The sequence below is a fragment of the Dasypus novemcinctus genome, chromosome 21, assembly GCF_030445035.2.
Source record: "Dasypus novemcinctus isolate mDasNov1 chromosome 21, mDasNov1.1.hap2, whole genome shotgun sequence".
Classification (NCBI taxonomy): Eukaryota; Metazoa; Chordata; class Mammalia; order Cingulata; family Dasypodidae; genus Dasypus; species Dasypus novemcinctus.
Window position 1 is genome coordinate 27,930,382 of NC_080693.1, and position 20,971 is coordinate 27,951,352.

Below are 20,971 nucleotides of genomic sequence, written 5' to 3' on the forward strand. Positions count from 1 at the left end.
CCAGAAAAATTGGGCAGCTGCCTGTTTGCCTGGAGTTTGGCTGGTCCAGGTTCTGTGGGGGAAGGCCTTGAAAAATTCTGGGCCCTCTTGAGATATGACCAGGGTGCCCTCACATGCTCCCCAAGTCTTTCTCCCCTCACTGCAGCCTGGAACTTCCTTTGATGGTGTTGGGATGCCAGCCTCCATCACCAAGGTGGCTCAGGAGCTACCTGGAACAGACACAGGCCCAGGCAGACTGGCCAGGTAGGAGTGGATGGGTCCTTGTGTTCTGGGATGTAGGATTAGGGACCCAGGAAACCCAGGTTAGCAGCAGGTATGGCTGTGGCAGGACAGAAGCCAGGCCAGGCCCTGCTCTTGGATGGGCTCCCCAAGGACCAGTGCCCATTGGCAGAAGGGGCCTATATAGGGGCAGAAAGGAGGGATTCTTGGAGGAATGTACGAGGATTTTCTGGGAGTTCCAAGCCTTGGGGAGAAGGTAACTGGGGACACTGGTGTGTAGGAAGCAGCACCCAAGATGTTCTCTGAGTATTCCATTCACATATTCCATCCACTCAGTCTAAAGATGGTGTGCAAGGCCAAAAGAATTGTCCTTGGAAAGCTCTCCCATGTGGGAGTCTTTACTGGGACGCTAAGATAAAATTAATAGGAGGGAAGGGGTTTATGTAATAGGTGATGATTCTAGAAGCCAGTGCATGTGCAGTTCATGTGGACATGCCAGTGATGGTAGCATGGCCTGGAGCACAAGGGTGTGAAGACATCAAGACACAGCCTCCCAGTGTGCTCCGTGGCTGGAAAAGGAAGCTGCAGTGATGGGATCCCAGGTCAGCATGGACAGGACTCTCTACTAGTGTAGGAGAGGCCTCTCTGCCCTCATTGCTCCCACCCCACCCCCAGCAGTCAGCGCCATACCGAGCACCTATCTGCTGCCACTTGTCATTCAAGAAACTATTGGGTTGAGCCAGGGCTTCAGATTTCTAGGCTAAAGGATGACCTTGGCATTTCTAGCTGCCCAGCCAAGGACAACAAGCCCAGGTCTGGTGCCAGCTCCATGTCTCTGATATGCTCAGGGCTCTAGACTGTGGTGCTGCCTGCACCTGCTGTCATTCATGCTGGACCCCTCAGCAGTGCCACCAGCCTTCAGGGCCTTCCTGCACTAAGCAGCTTCACTCTCATCTCTGGATTACTTCCTGTGGTGATCGCTGGCAGGAGATGCACATAAATGGATCCAGTTTGCCCATGGGAGCCCCCAGAATGTCTTTCACCACGTTGCTGGTGAAATTGGACTGAATCTGCTGCAGAGCAAAGGAGAGGAAGGAGTCCATGAATCCCTGAGTGCCTTTGGTTTGGCAGAGATCAGAATTCTTTTGCCTTTTTAAAGGTGTTGCTTGGGGTAGAAAAGTTGAGTATAAACCAGCAGTAATATCCCATGTAGTTCTTGGTGATCCCGAGGGGTCTGTGGCCCTGATGGGCTGAAGTGGCCTCAGACAACGGATTAGGCTAGAGGCAGTGACCCTGACATTGCTCTCCAAATGAGGGATTCAAATAAGGGCAAGAAGAGACAGTGCAGGGGCAGTGGTCCAGGCAGACAAAGGTGGAGATGACCAGGTATTGGTGTGTGGCAGGACACTCCCTTGTTCCCGTCGTTCAAGTAGAGTGTTCAGAGCCGCCCTCTGCCTTCCCATTCTGGGACCTAAATGGGTACATGCAAGTCCCTCCACTCTGCATCCCTGCCTGCTGTGCTCCCCGCCTAGTCAATGAGGTTCCTGAGCCAAGGAGCTGTCAGGCAGGGGTGGGGCTGGGCAGCCAACCCTGCACCTCCATCACGATGAGCAGGCCCCAGAATCCCTATGTGGCAAATGCTCTCCAGGCTCCTTGCAGTCAAGACCTAACAGGGGGCCGCGCCAGGCTAGGTGAACTGCAGCTTCAGCCTCTTAGCTGGGAGCTCCCTGCTGTCCACATCAGGTAGGACGGGAGTTAAAGGTGCCCTTTGTAGTCTTGGTACCAGGCTTCTCTGCGTCTTGCTCTGTGATGAAACTCTACTGGCCCCAGGGCTTCAAGGCAGCCCCCACATTGAGGAGAGGTCACAAGTGCTCCTGACACCTGACTATGCCTCTACCTAGAGGCCATCAGGTACAACAACCTTGGCATCCCCAAGAGGGGACAAACAGTAGTGGGTTAAGGGCACAGTCTCTGGAGCCAGACCACCTGAGTTAAAATCTCAGTCCTACTACTTCCTATTTATACAACCTTGCATGGGTGGATCATTTAACTTCTCTGCAACTCAGTTTTCTATCTGTAAATCAGATAATAGCACCTACCTCACACATTGTTGCAAAGATTAATATATATAAAGTGCTTAAAATAGTGCCTGGCACTTAATAAGCAGTCAATAAATGTTGGTCATTATTATTACTGTTGACCCATAGGGAAATGTGGACACCACCTGCCCCTACAACAGGTTTGGGGCAGGTCTACTGATAGACCTGCTGGATGGATGTGAGCAAGTGAGCAGGACAGTCAATGAGCAGGGGAGAAAAACCAGGTAAAGAGAGCTGCCATCAAAACCAAGCTGTGCAGGCATGTGCCCACAGGAGCAGCTTCCCTTTCACTGGGGGCCTGTACACAGGGCAGGGTGGGGTGGTACAGCAGGATACTTACTACTAGTCTTTTCATTCTTATGATTTTTTAAAATTATACTACATTTTTTGGGTTTTTTTAAAATTCAATTTTATTTTTTAGAGCAGTTGTAGATATACAGAAAAATCATGCAGAAAGTACAGAGTTCTTATATTACCCCCACACAGTTTTCCCTATCATTAACATTTTGCATCAGTACATTTGTTAGGACTGATGAACCAATATTATTATAGTTATACTGTTAACTGTAACCCATAGTTTATATTTGGGTTCATTCTTTGTGTTGTACAGTTCTATTGTTTTTTTTTTATTGTGGTAATAAATGTACAACATAAAATTTCCCATTTTAACCACTTTCAAGTGTACACTTCAGTGGTGGTTAAGTGCATTCACCATGCTGTGCTACCATCATCACCATCCATTACCAACACTGTCCATCACCCAAAACAGAAACTGTATACCCATTAAGCAATAACTCCCCATTCCCCATTCCCCATCCTCACCCCTGCCTCTGGTAACCTGTATTCTGCTTCTGTCTCTATGAATTTGCATCTTTATTTCACATAAGTGAGATCACACAATATTTGTCCTTGTATGTCTGGCTTATATCACTCAACATGAGATCTTCAAGGTTCACCCATGTTACAACAATTTTTTAATGGCAATCTTTCAAAACAGTTCCTCCTTCAGCAGAAAACCTAGAAAAATGCCTCTCGTTTTTTCCCGTTAAATCAGGTTTGCCTCCCAAATCAGAGATCTCCTCCCTCTGGTTGCATAGGCACCTGGTGTTTACTTAGCTCAAGTTCCCTGTGAATAAAGGAACAGAGCAGAGCATGTAGCTCACAGCAAGATACTCTCTATTCCAGTGTGAGAAGACCTTCGTGCCTTTTAAACTAACATCTTGACTTGTATATGAATATTCATAGCAGCACTATTCATGATAGCCAAAAGGTGGAAGCAAACCAAGTGCCCACCATTATACAAATGAATAAACATGATATGTTATATCCATATAATGCAATATTAGTCAGCTGTAAAAAGGAATGAAGTTTTGATGCATGCTATGCTACAGATGAACCTTGAAAACATTATGCTACATTTAAGAGAACGTTTAAGAAAACATTATACTATGTGAGAGAGGTCAGTCACAAAAGGACAAATATTTTATGATTCCACTTATATCAAATATCCAGAATAGGGAAATCCATACAGACAGAAAGTAGATTAGTGGTTCCTTAGGGCAGAGTGTGATGGGACGATTGGGAGAGTGTAGCTAAATGGTACAGGGTTTCTTTAGGAGATGATGAAAATGTTCTAAAATTGATTGTGGTGATGGTTGCACAACTGAATATACTAAAAATCACTAAATTGTACACTTTAAATGGGTGAATTGTATGGTACATGAATTATATCTCAATAAAGCTACAAAAAAAATAACAGCTCTTTTTAAGTGTTTATTAGCCACACATGGTTTTTGTCCAAAGTCTAACTGCTATCAAGGTTGACTCTTGGGAAACTTGCCAGTGTCCTGGGAATAGGAAAGTAAACATTCCAGAACCTGGCGTGCTTCTGGGATCATGACAGGCATTCAGTAAAGACCTGGGTCTAGAATGACTTGGATATTAACAGATTTGCTATCACCTGGTCTAATGGATACATGCTGCCAAATGGATGCTTGTCCAGCAGTGTATATTTGGCCCACAGGGACAAGCATCTCCTTAATTGCATTTACTCACACTGATGGCATACCTACTCATGCTTCCTGGTCCAGGAATTGTGCTGGGTACAGGGGTCAGAGAGGACATACTGAAGGCCCTGTCCTTGAGGAGCTCAAGGTCGAGGGGAAGGGGCAGCACTGGAACATGGATATAGACACAGAGTGATAGGGCTATAAAAGGCCCAGGGGCAGCCAAGAGGAGTTAGCAAGTAATTGTTCCGAGATGAAGTGGAGGTAGGGAAAGTCAGGAAAGGTATCTTTTACCAGGTGAGACTTTTACCAGGCAGAGAAGGTAGGAAGATAGGAAATGGTATTTCAGGAAGAAAGAACAGCATGAGCCAAGGCTCAGCTAACAGCCTTGGGGGCCCAGATGGGAGGACAGTCTAGCAGGAGATGAAGTTAGAGAAACAGCCTGGTCCCAGACCTGAAGAACTTTGTAGACTCACTTACTGAGTCTGAAAGTTTTTCAGCAGGGGTGTGACATAAGCAGCTCAAACTTACTTGCATCTCAGAAAAATATACTGGAGCCATAGCCAGCAAAGCAGCAGCATTATCACCATATTGGGGAAGGCGAATCCAAACCAAGAGGCAAAGTTCACTTCTTTACTGTCAGGAAACAGTCTGAAAGGAGAAATATTGGTCCACATCTCAAGCCAGAAGCTGAGCTGAAGAGAGCTGAGGCCACCCATGGGGCACCCTATGGGTGGAGGCTGAACAGCAGCTAGACCCCGAGAGTTCAGATGGGCTGCAGTGGGGACCATGTCCTATACTGACACCCAGGACTCATGCCACATTCAGACAAGTCCCTCCTCCAGGACTACTCCCTAAATCAACTTGGGGCCAGGGATCATGATTACAGACCAAGAGGAGCCTGAAGCATGATCAGCTGAGCGTCTCATGATATCCATGGCTCTTGCCTCCAGAAAATGCACCTATATACCTATATTCACTCAGGGACATGATTTGGCCAACAGTTTCAGGAGTTTCCAGACTCCTCAGAATCCTCATTCTGTGGATTTCTACAAGGGAAGGGCTCCCTCATAGAAAAGCAGATCTCAAAAGCATCCCAGGGTGGGGCCAGGAGATACCACCTGGGGGCTGCAGCAAGTTTACTCCAATCCCAGCTTCTCCCAACTCCAGCTCCTCTGCTAACTCCAACAGCTGCTCCCCTCAGTCAAGGGTGCAAAAGTAGGCACAGACCTTTCCTCATTCAGCTGACAAAGGCTGCTTTTCCCAAAGGAATTTGAGAACAGTACAATTATCATTAAAGAAAATATTCCCAATATCAAAAACAGTCTAGTTGTTGAACCTCAAGCTTCTACCTCATCAGGATCTAGGCCTGTCCCTTCCACCTCCTAGATCTGGTGCCACTAGTCCTTCCCACCCCTGTCCAGGGCTCTTGTCTTCAGAAGACAAGGACTATCTTATTTTTTTTCCTACCCACTGCAATTTGTATATACCATGTCCAAGTGGAACCCTCTTTGCATCTGCCACCCTCAGCAGACCATGAGTTCCCAGCGGGCAGGGTCTTGGTTTCTCTCACTTCCAAGATCCCAATCCCACCCAGCACAAGGCCAGGCCAGGGCTGGGGTCCTCATGGCTTGAGTCCCCTTGTGGCCACAGCTGGAAAATTCCAAACCATCTCCCCTTTGGTCTACCTGGGGCCTCACAAGGGCTAATTGCCCTTGAGGGACATACCACCTCAAGGGTGATTAGTAGGGCAATAGTGAATGAGAAGGAGAAGAAATGAGTGACCTGACCCCCAACCCCATATACTATCTATAGATATCCAATATCATAGGACCATCACCACTGACAATTAAAGGAGGTGAGCAAAGGGAGTGTGGGGGGGTGTATTTTATGGTTCTATATTCTGCAAGTTTTAACTAAGAATTCTTGGATCTGGAAAATGTTGTCATCTCCCATAATTTAAGATTAGAGTTTAAACCACATTCTCTCTCTGAGCAAGAATCTGCAGCTCAGGGTAAAAAGGCAGAACTCACCTCAGGGCACAAAGCAAATTTGGTCTTAATTTAACCCACCCCTGGGTATTAACTCCACTAGGTCTGTGAACTGTATTAGCTCCCCAGCCCCTATGAGGGCTTACAGGTAGGTACAGCGGAGCCAGAGCACAGAGGCAGGACAGGGACACATCTGTACTCCCACCAGGCTCCCCATCTGTGGAGGAGGGAGAGGTGAGTAGATTCCTCCAGTCCTAGGACTTGCTTTCTTGTCCCCAGAAGGTACAGCCAGTGACTCACTCATGCATCTGGCCCAGGAGAACCACATTGGGTCCCGTCCCAGTCAAGGTGGCAGTGCCTCCGATGCTGGCCGCATAGCACACACACAGTGTCATGCCTTTGGCCACATTCTTCTTGATTTTTTCCTCCTTCTGCACCGTGGTGGGATCTTCAAAAATCTCTTGGTTCCCTGTGGTGCAGACATGAGATGACAGCTGAAGGCAGATAGACCTGAGCCAGTCATGGGGACCACTTGCCCACCCCCAGCTCCTGACTCTGCTGCTAACCTGAGGATTGGGGTATCCCAGCTCTCCTGGATCCTTACATGTATTCTCCTCAGCCTACTGCCCCAATTTGTTTTCTGGTCTCATCTGCCTTACCAAAGTCACTTCTCATCATTTCCCAAATTATCCTTGGTATTCCATCCAAATTCAGCTGCCATGCCCCATACTTCCTGCCTCCTTGCTATTATGCTCCAGCTCATCGCCACCAGCTCTTCTGGGGTGCCCAAATCCATCTCAAACCTCCTCTCCTTCTTGCAAGTTCTCTCTCCTTTCTGAGCTCCCTCGGTGGCTGACTTATGGTATTCACATAGCTTCCCTCAAGTCAGCATTTTGTACTAGGGTCCTATTTATTTTGCCTCACTGGGGGCTCCATAAGGTACTGCATTATGAATGTAACTTACTCATCTTTTTATCCCCAGGACCATATCTCAGGTCTGAAAACCAGGTGATCAGCCATGAGCCCTTCATTCCCCTGTGCTGAGCCCTAGGGTTAGGGTATTGAACAAGGCAGGCACCATCCTTGCCTTCCCAGAGCTGAATGCCTAGTAGGGAAGCAAACATTGGACAACCCACCCCAATACCTGTAGGACCAGAGAGCAGAAGGCTTTGACCTATTCAAGGAGGTCAGAGAAAGCCTCCCTGAGGATGAGTAGGAGTAGCAAAGGATGAGGGGGCAACCAGTAGGTGCTCAATAGATGTTTGATGATGCCTGAATGAATAATCAAATGAACACTTGTGGATTACTGTGATTGATGGGAACTTAGGTGACACTTTGTTTTAAGTTCTACTAAAGGAAATGAACCAAGATCTAACTTATATGCAATAATCACATTCCTAAAACTCATGGAAACAGCATTTTCTAAACATTTTTGTGTATGCCTGTGTTGGGAGTAGAATCACCTCCACATAAAGCATGTTCGGGGGGAATGGATGTAGCTCAAGTGGTTAAGAGCTCGCTTCCCATGTATAAGGTCCCAGGTATGATCCCGGTACCTCCTAAAAACAAACAAACAAAAACACCAACTCTCATTGGGGAGCCAATGTAACTCAAGTGTTTGAGCACCTGCTTCCCATGTGTGAGGTCCTGGGTTCAATCCCCACTACCGCCTTAAAAAAAAAAAAAAAAAAAGGCACGTTCAGGTCCCAAGCCTGTGGGTGTGAACCCATTTGTCAATAGGACCTTTGAAGATGTTACTAAGGTGTGTCCCAACTGTATAAGGGTGAACCTTAATCCAATACGGCTAACAATGAGGTAGTTGAAGAAGAAGAAAAAAGTGGGAGGAAAGAGGAGGGGAAAGAAAAAGATTGCAGGGCCTGTGCACTGGCATTCGAAGAGAGCCTGATCACCATCCCAATGATCAGAGGGCGTAGGGCCTTGTTCCAGGAGAGCATGGCTGCTGTGCAAGCACCTGGAAGGTGTGGTGGTGCTGCTCCAACAGACCCAGAGCACAAGGCAGCAATCCAGAGCTGTCAGACCTTGGAATCTAATGGAGTTTGCCCTGCTGTGTTTTGGATTTGTGTAGGATCAGAGACCCCTGTTTCCCTTCCAGTTTCTCTCCTCTTGAAGGGAAATGTTTATCCTATGTGTATCAGATACAGATAGTTTATTTTCTAGGTTTCAGAGGACCAGTGGACATACGAGTTTTACCTCAGAACAGACCACACTCATAACTGATTTTGATGAATCTTGGTACTTAGCATTGTTACTGAAATGACGTAAGGCTTTTGGGATGTTGCAGTGGAATGAATGTATTTTGCATGTGGGAAAAACAGGACTTTTCAGAGTTCAGAGGTCAGACTATTAGGAATTGAATCATGTCACCCACAAAAGGCATGTCCAGGTCCCAACACCTTGTTTCATTTGTAAATAGAACTTTTTCAAGATGTTATTAGTTACGGTGCCCAAATTGAATGAGAGTGGACCTTAATAGCCGAAGTCCTTATAAGCAAAGGAAATTGAAGTGAGAAAGGGGAAGCCACAGGAATTAGCCAGATGCTGGAAGCTAAAAGAACCCAGAAGAGAAAGGAGATGATGCCATCATGTGACAGAAAGCCAAAGAACCCCAAAGATTGCAGCCAGCCAGAAGACACTGACTCCAGGAGGTGCTAGTCTTCTTGCCTCTGAAATCATGAGCCAATAAATTCCTGTTGTTAAGCCAACCCATTACACGATATTCATTTTACAGCCAGGAAACTAAACCAGCCTCTTTAAAGGAGTAGTCCAGGAAGCAGGGAGGGAGAAGGAGGTGGCCAAAGCTTTTGACAGTGTAGGGGAAGGGTGCCACTGTGGACTCCTACAACCTCCTGGCCAGAGGCTTACCTGTCACAGTCCCACTCTTTTCCTTGAGCTCCACAGCATCTGGGGTAGCTAGAGAGGCTGTGCTTGCGGCGTTCATCTGCTGCAGCATGGCCTCCACAATGGGCACCATCATGGCGGTCGTGGCCGTGTTGCTGATCCACATGGACAGGAAGGCTGTGATGATCATAAAGCCCAGCATCAGCCTGCAGAGGAGGGACACAGAGGGAAGCCTGAGGATCCCCCACCACCTCTAGCTCCCAGGGAGCAAGTGGGGACTAGGTCTACCCTGCAGGAATACAAGGGGCCAGGAGCAAGTTCTGGGGCTAATTTCATTCAACAATTGGATATTCTAATAGGTGGTGACAGTTTCAGTGCATCTCCTGCCTCTCTCCTTCCTCTTCCTTCTTTTCTTTCTTCCTTTCTCCCTCCATCTCTCTCCCACTAACATTATTTCTACTCTGTTGGCTGCTTGGTGTCACCAAGAAGCCTCAATAAGAGTCATGGTCCTAAGGAGCTCTCAGTCGAGCTGGGGGAGCACAGGCACCCTGATGACCAGGACATTGGTGAGCTCAGAGAAGGGGTGGTACTGGAGCAGCTCTCCATGCAGGTAGCCTCAACTTCCCACTTCTATATAAAAATCCCCACCTGCCTCAGACCCTGCTAATCCTCTCGTAAGTTCAGAAGGGCTACATCAAGTAAGCCTTCTCAGGTAGGGCAAACCTAGGGGGGAGCTTTGGGAAGTGTGACCCCCTCGTGGCTGAACCCCTACCTACTCCCCCCACCCTCCACTCTGCAATGGACCAACTCCAACAGACAAGATTCACAAAAAAGGTTCCCTTCACTTACAATATCCCATTTCCCTCCTCTGCCATCTGCCTAGAAACTCCTTGTAGTCCCTCAAAACATGCCCAGCCAACTGTCCCTTCTCTGTGGCCTCCCTCCCAACACCACATTGGGCTGACCACACGTTTCTTGATCCTGCATCCTACACTCCTCACAGTACCAGATTCTGAGGACCTGTTCCCATGTCTGCTCTCTCCCTATATGTGAGTTCCTCAAGTTCAGGGGCAGGATTTGATTCCTCTCCATGGCTTCCACACACCACAGCACAAGGCCAGGAACAGGAGTTCAGGAGGGCTGGCTGAATGGAACTCCACTGCAATCTGCCTCAGGGCCCCTCTGCTGCCAGGCTCCTCCAGGCCTTCCTTTGCCTGGGGGTAGCAGTCTGAAGAAGCCATCTAAGGGCTGCACTGCACGAGGGTCCAAGACGTTCCACACTTGGTCGCATAAGAACAGAGGCTGGGATCCAGGCTAGGAGGAGGCAGAATCTGAGAGGGCAAGAGTTTGCATGAATGCAAGTTGTCTTAGAAGGCCCAGGGGGCCTTGACCTAAAGGTCACCCCCAGGACAGGCAGTGCCATGGAGAGCAGGAGCCTGAACTCAGAGGAGGAGGCAGGAGGGAGCAAAGAAGCCATCTGTGAATTTCATGGGATTGGAAGCAAAAGCTCTCAAGCACACTCCAGAATGAGATCCACTATAGCAGCCTCCCACCTACCCATGGAGAAAACCAGGCCACTCAGAAAGAATCTTGAGAACAAGAATTCTGGGGACCCTCAGGTCTACTTCTCTGAGGTCTCACAATTCGAGAAAATATAACAGCTTTTGCTTTGATTCTGTAAACCAATCACCAGAAGAGATCCATGTCCTGAGGATAATGGAGATTAGGAAAACCACAAAACCTCTCTTCAGGAAGAGTCTGCTCAAGGCACAAAGGGCGCTCAGGGCATTGGTCAGCCTGGAGGACAGGTCCAGAATCATTGTCTGCTCAGGGCCTAGCACAGTCAGTCCCTGACACGTGGACATTACTGGAGGTGTTTACTGGAGTCTAACCAAGAGTTGCTTCCAAGGACTGGGCTGGGAATGCACCATCACTTAGGGAGCCTGTTGCTTCAAAACAAAGATGCACCCTGAGTTTGTAATTGAAGGAAGCATGGCCTTATCAGACAGACCGGGTCTCATCCCCATTAGGCCACATTCTGGAATGGACCATCAACAGATCCTCGAACCTCTGCCTCAAATTCCTTGTCTATAAAATGCATGGGGGAAAGGGGTAGAGTCGTGGGAATAATATCCATCTCAGAGTTGTGGTGAGAACTGAAGGAGGTAATACAGATAAAGCTCCTAAGATCATTCCTGGGACACTGTAGATACTCACTATATTGTACCTGGGTTATTATGACTATTTTGACCACATTGGTGGGGGAGATCTTAGGAAAGGGATGAGAGCTGAGATACTGCGTGATAGCAGGGAAGATGAAGTAAGGATTCTTTCCAAGAGGAATAGACATCCCAGCTTTGGAAGGATGATCCTTTTGCCTCCCCCTGAACTAGGGAGGTGGGCCACCTCTGACCTGCCTTCCCCACAACCCCCCTTCTCAGACATGGCTTGATCCAGCCACCACCCTCCTATGGGACCTGCAGCTTCCTTCCCCAAGACATCTTCCAAACATGCAAGGACCCTCCTGAACTGCCTCCTCTGCAGTTCAGAGGAGCTGCACCTCACCATGCACCAGTCACCACTGCCCATACAGCTGGACTTCCCAGCCAAGATTATAGCATGCCCCACCCAGGGCCAGCCTGCCAAGGCCACCTTGGCCAGCCCTTGCCTGTGGGTAATCTGGTCTGAGCCACACCCCACTCCCTGGTGGGAGGCCCACACAAAGCCACATGGAAAGAGAGAGAAGGCATAATTACTGTGGGGGCTTGGGCCCCACCAAGAGGAGCATGCGTAGGGCGATCCTCCTGTGCAGGTTCCAGCGCTCCACGGCCACAGCCACGATGAGGCCACCCAGGAACAGCATGTTGGTGTCCTTCATGTACTGCACACATACCTGGAGAGTGGATGGAGGCCAGGTCAGGGCTGCCCCTCCAGCCACACACTGTTTGGGCCGAGGACCACCCAAGACCCCAGAGATAGGCAAGCAGGCCAGATGCTGCCTTCAAAGACAGCCTGGAATGGAAATGGAGGTTCAAGCGGTATGTCTCGATGCCAGGGAGAACCCACACAGGCAGCTTCCCTGGCCAACCCCAGGCTGAGGCTTCGTGGGAGAGAGCTCCGGAGAAAGCCAGTGGGAGAACCAGGAAGCCACCTGGCTGCCCTGGGTCTGCTCACCTTCTTGGAATCCAGAATCCTGAGGAGTGGGAAAAGGCAGACAGGCATGAGGGAGGTGACAGCCAGAGGCAGGACTTCTGTGCACCAGTAGATGGCCATGAGGATGACGACATATGCACACCTGACAAACTGAAGAGACAGCATGTTGCCGCTGTGCCCACGTCCCTACCCCCGGGACATTCAGGACAGCAGTAGGCAGGAACTGCCCAAACAGGTGATGTCACCCTGCTTCCCCACCCCTGGTCCCCACAGCTTTCTAGATTTAGAACAGTGAGGAGGTCACAGGATCTATTATCAAAAGACTCTTGCCCCTTGCTTCCCAGCTGTGCAATCCCAGACAAGAACTTTCATCTTTTCCTCAACACCCAAAAGGAAATAACAACGACAGCCATAATAATGGAGGGGAGGAGATGAAGAAACCACTTTCAATGACCTGCTGTACAGATTAAATGAAAGCCTTTTGCAAAGTCCAATTCTGCTCCATTTTGCAAATTAAGCACAGTTTCCTCCATGTACTCTTTCTTTTCTAATTCCTTTCCATCCAACATTCTATCATAGGCATTTTTTTCATATGGCTACATATCTTCTTATTGATCATTTTAAAAACTGGAACTATTCCCTGAGTTTGACAAATCAATTCATTCTCCTTTGCCCTCCTGCAGTTGAGTAGATGTTACTTCTTTTTTGCCCTTAAAATGATGCTGTGATCCTCGCCCTACTTTATGTGGCTCATCTATTTTTAAATCGGTCTTCAGGAGAGGATCCTTGAGTTCCTGGTACCTATTCCAAACTCCTTTCTTCGAAGGGCCACTCCAACTTTCACTGCTCTCAGAAATGCTCATGTAAACCAGTCCTCCAGAACCAGCCAGCTTTTTCTTTTTTTGTTTTTTATTACAATTTAGAAGATGGTGCTTGGTGTTTTCATTAGTATCTGTCTAATTAAAAGGGTTTCAAGTTTTACTATTTGTATTTAATTTTCTGTGAACTGTCTAGTCACATCTTTTAGCCAAGTAACCACTGGGATCTTGGCAGCAGGAAGCTGGAGCACAAAGAGTTGGGCTTTGGAGTGAGACTGACCTGGCTTCAGATGCAAGCACTTACTGCCCTGGCCCCTTACTCATCAGTGGACTTTGGGTAAGTAATTTAACATCTTTAAGTTTCAGTCTCATCATTTATTAAAATGTAGACAAAGATACTTTCCTCTCCAGTTTGTTTTATGTTTGATCAAAATTTTTATTATAATCATTGTTAGTAAACCAGACTCCATCGTCCCCCTCATTATCGCCCCTTCCAGTTAAATCAGTCACCAAGACCTACAGATTCTACCCTCTTAGTGCCTCACCTCTTTGCCCCTCCCATCTTCATCCTCATGGCCACATCATATCCTACCTGGATCACTGCAACTATCTCCTAATTTGATCTACCTACTTCCATCAATCCACAGGTTTCCTTTTCCTCTGTTGCAAACCCAATCACAGTACTCCCTTGTTTAAAAGTCTCTTGCTGCTTTCAGAACAAAACCCAAATGCCTTCACATGACTTAGGAGACCCTCTGTGACAGGCCGGGCCTGTCAATGCCTCAAGCCTCATCTCCTTTACAACCCACACATATGCAAGAACCGAGTTCCAGTGCTTTCCCTCTCCCAGCCACCACCTCTCACACTCGTAGCCTGGCCGGCAACAAGTACTCAGCGGGCAACCCAGTGTTCCTTCTTCGGTGCCTTCCCTGACCCGTGTCTGGGTTTGTGCTCTTCCTCTGAGCACCCTCCCCACACTGTTTCTTTCCTTAACTGTCCCAACCATCAAAGAGGGAGCAACCTGAGAACAGAAACAGCATTTGTCAATACACTCTGTCCTCAGCCTCCAGCATAGGCGTGACACTTAAGAGATGTTCAGCAAATCCTATAAAGGAATGGATGGGGTGGCTAACATTCACCTGAACAGAGCTGGGACAGCACTGCTGTGGCAGTTTGGTATTGTTTATGAATTCCAAAAATAGATATTGGATTGTGTTTGTAAACTGGTCTATTCCTCTGGGCATATTAGATTGTTTTAGACTCAAGAGGTTTCACTTTTACTTTATTTAATGAAGATTAGGGCTTTTATTTGACCACATCATTAGGATGACTTGGTTTGAGTGCCCACCGACAGGTAGCCTACAGCTGTGGGCTATATAAATGGATGCTCAATCAAAGACAGGGGAGTAAATACACAGAAAAGAAGCACACAGAGAGTTTAGTTTCAGACGCTGGAGCCCCAGAGAGAGAGCCAAGCCGTTCACCGGATAGTTTGCAGCTGAACAGCTGATAAAGCCTACAAAGAAATGAGCCCTGGGGTGAGAGACACCTTATGCCAGCCTACAGCTGAGATTGGTAGAATTGGGACCAGGGAGCCTTAGGAGGAAGAGGAAGGCTGAACTCTCACATTGACTGGCTGCCATCTTGCTTCAACACGTGGCCTTAGACTTTGGTGAGGGAAGTAACTTACTCTTTATGGCCTTGTGACGTAAGCTACTACCCCAAATAAATACCCATTATAAAAGCCAGCAGATTTCTGGTATTTTGTGTCAGCATCCCTTTGGCTGACTAATACAGAATTTGATATTGAGGAGTGGGAAAGTACTTTCGCAATTACTAAAATGCTGGAATGGTTTTATAAATGGGTATGGGGTATTTTTTTGGAGGAATTATGAAATGCTTAATGGAAAATGCCTAGATTACTTTGAAGAGACTGTTGATAGGAATATGGAAACTAAAGAGACTTTTCATGAGGTCTTAGAAGTAAATGATGAAACTATTATTGGAAATTGGAGGAAAGGTGATCCTTGTTTTAAAGTTGCAGAGAACATAGCAAGATTAACTCCTGGTGTTTTATGGAAGGTAGAATTTGAAAATGGTGAGCCTAGACAATTAGCTGAAGAACTTAACAAGTAAACTAAGAGAATGCATCTTGGCTTCTCCTTAAAGCTTATAACAAAATGCTAGATGAGAGAGATAAGCTAAGAACTGAATTGTTGGGCAGGAGGAAACCAGAAACTGATTCCAGAAATTTCAAGTCTCTGGAAATCAAGCCCCCAGACAATAGTGCCCCGTTTGAGAAATTAACTAAACTTGGAACTTAAAAGTCAGGATTGAAAATGGAGTTATCCAGGAAAGACTTATGGAAAGTCTTACTGTCTAGTGGCTTGGACCCCTGCTTCCTGTGTGCTAAACCAACAGGCTTTTTGAGAGAGCCGTATGAACAAAATCGCTATCAGCCTGGACTAAAAGAGACATGCAGGGGAGAGATGGAAGGGAAAATGGCTTTAAGAGGAAAACCATGGAAGCTGAGACCTGGAATTAAGATATCTCCTTGGGCCAAGAGAGGAACCCCACCCATGTGTACAGAGAGAATAAGTTTGCCCCTGGATTTGAAGAGGGTAGATGTCCCAGCCTACTCTTCAGGGAGACTTATGCCACCCCAGGCTACAGAAAGTGGAGCACATTCCCTAAGTGTTGGGGAGAGTAAGGGCTGACACCCCATAGGTTTGGAGGGATGGGCCTGCCCCCATAGATTTTGGAAAGCCAGATTGCCAACTCACTGCTCTGAGAGGGTTGGGCCTATAAACCAGGTATTAGGGAAAATGTTGCTTCCCCCTTCCGTTACTAAGGGGATTGAGACTCTACTCCAAAGATTGGATAAAGTGTGGCCATCACCCCAACGCTCTTGGGGAGGATGAGGTCTGGATGAGGTCTGAAGATTGGTTGCCACCCAGATGCTTGATGAGGGTGGAACTGTTGGGCAAGCCTGTGGTAAGGGTGGGCCCCCATAAAGCCCCAGAGAGAAGAAACCATCATCTTGAGAACGACTCTCAGACTTTGAAATCTAAGTATGCCCTGCAGATTTACGGAACTGTAGGAGACCCATGACTCATGTTACCCTCCCAGTTTCTCCTGGTAATGCAAATGTTTATCCTTTGTCTGTCCCTTTGACATTGGAAGCAAATAAATTGCTTTGTAAATTGCAGGGATCTACAGCCAGACTGGACTTTACCCTAAGACAATGTGTATTTCTATAAACTAAGGTGTGATTTTTGTACTTAGCATTGTTACTGATTTAAGGTTTTAATATTGTAAAATTTTTTGGATTCAGAGGGTAGAGTGTGGCAGTGTGGTATTGTTTATGAATTCCAAAAATAGATATTGGATTGTGTTTGTAAACTGGTCTGTTCCTCTGGGCCTATTAGATTGTATTAGAGTCAGAGATTTCATTTCTATGTTATTAAACCAAGATTAGGGCTTTTATTTGACCACGTCATTAGAGTAGCTCTGTTTGAGTCCCCACCACAGCTAGCCTACAGCTGTGGGCTATATAAGCAGATGCTCAAAGACAGGGAACTAAATACACAGAAAAGGAGAACACAGAGTTTAGTTTTGGATGGTGGAGCCCTGGAGAGAGGCCCTGGAGAGAGAGCCTGGAGGTTTACCTGATAGTTTGCAGCTGAAGGGACCAGAGGCCTGAACAGCTGAGAAAGCCTGGAAAGAAGTGAGCTCCAGGGAGAGAGAGATGAACCTTATGCCAGCCTACAGCTGAGATTGGAAGAATCTGGGACCACAGAGCCTTTAGGAGAAAGAGGAAGGTTGAATCCTCACAGAGACTGGCAGCCATCTTGCACCTACACGTGGCAACAGACTTTGGTGAGGGAAGTAACTTACTCTTTATGGCTTTGAGACTGTAAGCTTCTACTCCAAATAAATACCCATAATAAAAGCCAACAGATTTCTGTTACTTTGCATCAGCACCCCTTTGACTGACTAATACAACTGCTAAAAACATGTAGATGTCACTTTTTAGCATCACTCATAAAAGCATATTTCATGTGGGTAAAATATTATAAGATTTAGAAATTCCTTGTCTGGATCATGCAGTTGATCATAAAATCCCACACATACCCTAAGACACCCCCTCCTACTTTCTAAAGCATGATTCCTCAATGTCAGCTCTACTGACGTTTAGGGCCCGATTCTTCTTGGTTGTGAGGGCTGTCCTGTGCATTGTAGGACACTTAGCTGCATCCCTGGCCCTATGCACTAGATGACAGTACACCTCCCGGTTGTGTCAAAAATGTCTCCAGTCTTGGCTAGGTGTCCTCTGGTGGGGAAATCTACACTGGCTGAGAGCCAGTGGGCTAGAGGCAGTAAAGTTCAAAACCAGTCTGTGCCACCAGACAGACTTGATTGAGGTCCACTATCTGCCATTATTTGGCCTTTGGCAGCCACCAACTTCTCTGGCCCTTGGCATCTGTGGTGTATCAAGGGGGTGGGCGGTGGAGTGATTCCCAACCCCACCCCCTGTGGCAGCAACAAGGAGGTGCATTGTAGAGAATTTTAAAACAATAACAAAACTGTCAAAAAATCAATCTGCTGCTTCTTGTCATTATGTGTTAAATAATGTCATTAATAAAATACACTTTCCTCTTGGGACAGCCATTCCCAGCCCCTTTCCCACCTTGTTGGAAGTCTTCATCTATAAATTGAGGATTTAAGAGCAACTACTCTTAATGTATGGCAGCCAAAAGTGTTCCATAAATTTGTAATTGCTAAACTTAGAAACAGTAAGTCTACTTTAAAGTTTGCAAGTGTAACCAATTTTCATGGCACAGTTCCTGGAGATGCCAGATGTGACCATGAGAAAAGATAATGAGACACAGGCTAACCTTGCCCTCTCACCTCCATATACCTCTAGGAAGCCCAGGAGGTGACCCATCCCACTGACCCTCCCTAGTCTAGAATCCTTTCACAGTGTTAGTGGGAGCAGCAGAATAGGGAGGGGGCTGTTAGAAAAGTCTGGTGGGATAGGGGGTGATGGTAAAGAATGTGATAGATTCTGCCCCCAGAGAGGAGCAGCATCCTTGTGGGTGTGTTCAGTGTCCAGAATCCTTCTGGTAGCATGAGATGAGATAGAAGTAGACAGTGGGATGTAAAATTCAACGTCCAGCAGGGAGCGGGTATAGCTCAGTGGTTGAGCTCCTGCTTCCCATGTACAAGATCCGGGTTCAATCCCTAGTACCTCCTTAAAAAAAATAAAATTGAAAAAACTCACCCAGCACAGTGCTTAGCACATAGTGGGCCTTGGTAAATATATATCAAATACCTGAGTAGATAATTAATTATTTATATATTCACTAATGAGTAAGGGGGGCCATAGCATGTTGCTTAGTGAGAAATGAGGGTGAGCAAGCACAGTGTGTGTCTGTGTGTGCATTGTGAGTGTGTATAGCAAGAACGGTATCAAGTCATTGATTTATGGAAAGATGCCTATCAAAATGCTTCTAAGTTATAGGACATGAGGGTGTTCTTATTGCTACTTTGTACTTTGCAGAGTTAAGACTTTTTTTTTTACAATTCTAATAGAATAATTGTTAAAATTTTAAAAACTGTATCACTTGTTTTATTAAAAAGCTATTTTTTAAAAGGATCCAGGAAAAGGGCAGAAAAAGTGGAGTAGAGATGAGGCCAGGAAGGAAGCAAGGTGAAGGAAAGGAAGAAAGAAGGCCTGGAGGAAAGGGGCTGGGGTGTTGACAGCGCCCCGGGGACACCCCCCCCCCCAGCTGACTCTGCTGCCAGGCTGCCCAGGTCACTGGCTTCCCCACTCTTTCCCCTGCTGCTGTACCTTTGGGTTTCCTTGCTGGGGAAGGCAGGGCCAGGGAGCTCTTCAGTGGTTACCAAAACCAAGGCACCCAAGGACAAAACAAGAGTGGAGAGGTCCAGGTTCCTTCGCCTGCCTGCACGTTGCGGCAGCCTTTGGAACTACTTGCCCGAGTCTTTCCTCTCCTAATCCCCACTCCCAAGTCAGGTTAATCACGCACCCAGAGTTAGGGTCCCAGCTCAGAGCCCTCCTGTGTGTGTGTAGAGGTGAGCGTGGAGAGGGGTTGTTGGTGTGTGTGTGTGTGGCAGAGTGTGAATCCCGGGGCTCAGTCACCCTTTCTTCTAGGACAGGAAAGTCAGCCAAGCTGCTGTAATTATTCCAGGGAACAGCACTCTCCCACCAGCCAAAGGAAAGCCACAGCTCTCCAGCCCAGCTGCCTGCCCCTCACAGACAACAGCCCCAAATCTCTTTCTACAGAGGAAATACAGGCAACTGAAGAGCCACCCCAGTTGGACCTACTGCCCTTGACCTATACAGGCTCTGTGCTCAGTCCACCTAGAGGACCCCTCTCTGCCTCCCCCACCACCATCCTAGGGACCGCCATAATCCCTTTTAGCACTCAAAGCCTTAATGTGTCAGAACCGAGCCACCCTGTCCCATTGTACAGAAGAGCAGGCAAAAGCCCAGAGAGGGCTGGGGCTCGGCTAAGATCACAGGGCTTCATGAATGGTGAATGTCAGCACACTTGCAGGTTGGCTTTCCGTCAACCCCAGTGTACCCACCTCTCCAGGACTGCCCCACTCCCCCAATATCCCCTGAAGAGCTCCTCTGTTTCCAAAACCTGCCTGCGACAGGGAAGGAGGGAGGAGCCGGAGGTTTCCTGTCTGGGCTGAGAGTGAAAGGCTGAAAAGAGGGAATGAGGAGGGGAGAGCAGCCAGGGAGTCACAAAAGGCTTCAGAGAGCTCGGGCCTCGGGCCTCTGCCAAGCAGCCGGCATACAGCCCAGCAGAGCCTGGGGGCCAGGGCGCCCGCCGGTCTCCACCCTGCGGCCAAGGCCATTCATTCCTTCCCTCCCTCTCAGGAGCACCAGGAGTCCAGGGAATGAGAAGGAGCTTCCCTGCAACCCAGGATTCTGCCACCCAAGGCGTGAGCTCTGGGAACATCTCCCACCTCTTGCCACAGCAGGCAGCCAGCAAAGCACACCAACCCTGACCTGCCTTTCAAGTCTAGAGCAGAATTTTGGCTTCCCCAGGTTTTAGAGCTGATCATAGACAGGGAAACTGAGGCCCAAGAAGAGCCAGACAGTGGCAGACAGCTCTCAGAATCCACTTAGGTGATGATCTTTGCATGTGGCTCCCTACCTGGGAAGCCACTTAGAGCTGAGAAGTCCCCACTGGCTAAGGGAAGACAGGAGAGAGGGGGTAACGAAAGAAGCGTCCAAAGAGCGTTTTTCTGGGGAGATTCAGTGCTGGAACGCGAGCCCCGTTTTGTGCGCACTTCGGGGTTTCTGTGCTTGCTGGGACGGTCCTTGATCTCGCACTGCGAACACTGAATCCCGAGGTCGGTGGGACCCGGAGTCTGCGTGTCCCTCGGGGTTCCCGGCACCTCCAACCGGCGCTCCCAAGTGGACAAACTCCGGGTGAGCTGTACTGCCCCGGAATTCGCGCGCCAGTTCGGTGCTCCGGGGTTCGGTCCCCGCTGCTAGGCAACGCGCGCCCAGGGTCCGTTAGGCTGCCCGGAGCGCAACTGACCTTTGCGGGGTTCACAATGATGAGTGGCAGCAGCAGTAGCGGACTGAAGAACAAGATCACGAAGTTCTTGAACTTGTTTATGTAGATCAGCACCGAGGCCATGGCGCCGGAGAGAGACTAGCTGGAGAAGAGAGTGAGGGGCAGCTGGAGGCTCCGCGGCTTTAAGAAGGGGCCGGCAGTCCCCGGTGGGGGGGCGGGGGGCAGTGACAACTCCGCCCCCCACGGTGGGGCCTCCCTGCGGTCGGG

At 48.1% G+C, this 20,971-nt stretch overlaps 1 protein-coding gene and 1 non-coding gene across 2 annotated transcripts in view; one reads left to right on the plus strand and one right to left on the minus strand.

Annotated features, from left to right (window-relative positions):
• The window catches only part of LOC101420914 (uncharacterized), a 90,195-nt gene that overhangs the window by 38,530 nt on the left and 30,694 nt on the right, over positions 1-20,971 (plus strand). Inside the window, exon 2 of the transcript XR_009182360.2 lies at positions 13,342-13,482. This is a non-coding gene — a transcript (uncharacterized protein). The remainder of the gene's footprint in view (positions 1-13,341; positions 13,483-20,971) is intronic.
• Positions 1-20,971, minus strand: part of SLC13A5 (solute carrier family 13 member 5) — a 32,262-nt gene that overhangs the window by 10,673 nt on the left and 618 nt on the right. The window contains exons 2-7 of the mRNA XM_058283738.2: positions 20,726-20,846; positions 12,349-12,477; positions 11,931-12,067; positions 9,199-9,380; positions 6,616-6,784; positions 4,856-4,975 (exon numbers count right to left, since the gene is read on the minus strand). Of these exons, the coding sequence (XP_058139721.1) occupies positions 4,856-4,975; positions 6,616-6,784; positions 9,199-9,380; positions 11,931-12,067; positions 12,349-12,477; positions 20,726-20,827 (839 nt within the window). The 5' untranslated portion in view covers positions 20,828-20,846. The remainder of the gene's footprint in view (positions 1-4,855; positions 4,976-6,615; positions 6,785-9,198; positions 9,381-11,930; positions 12,068-12,348; positions 12,478-20,725; positions 20,847-20,971) is intronic.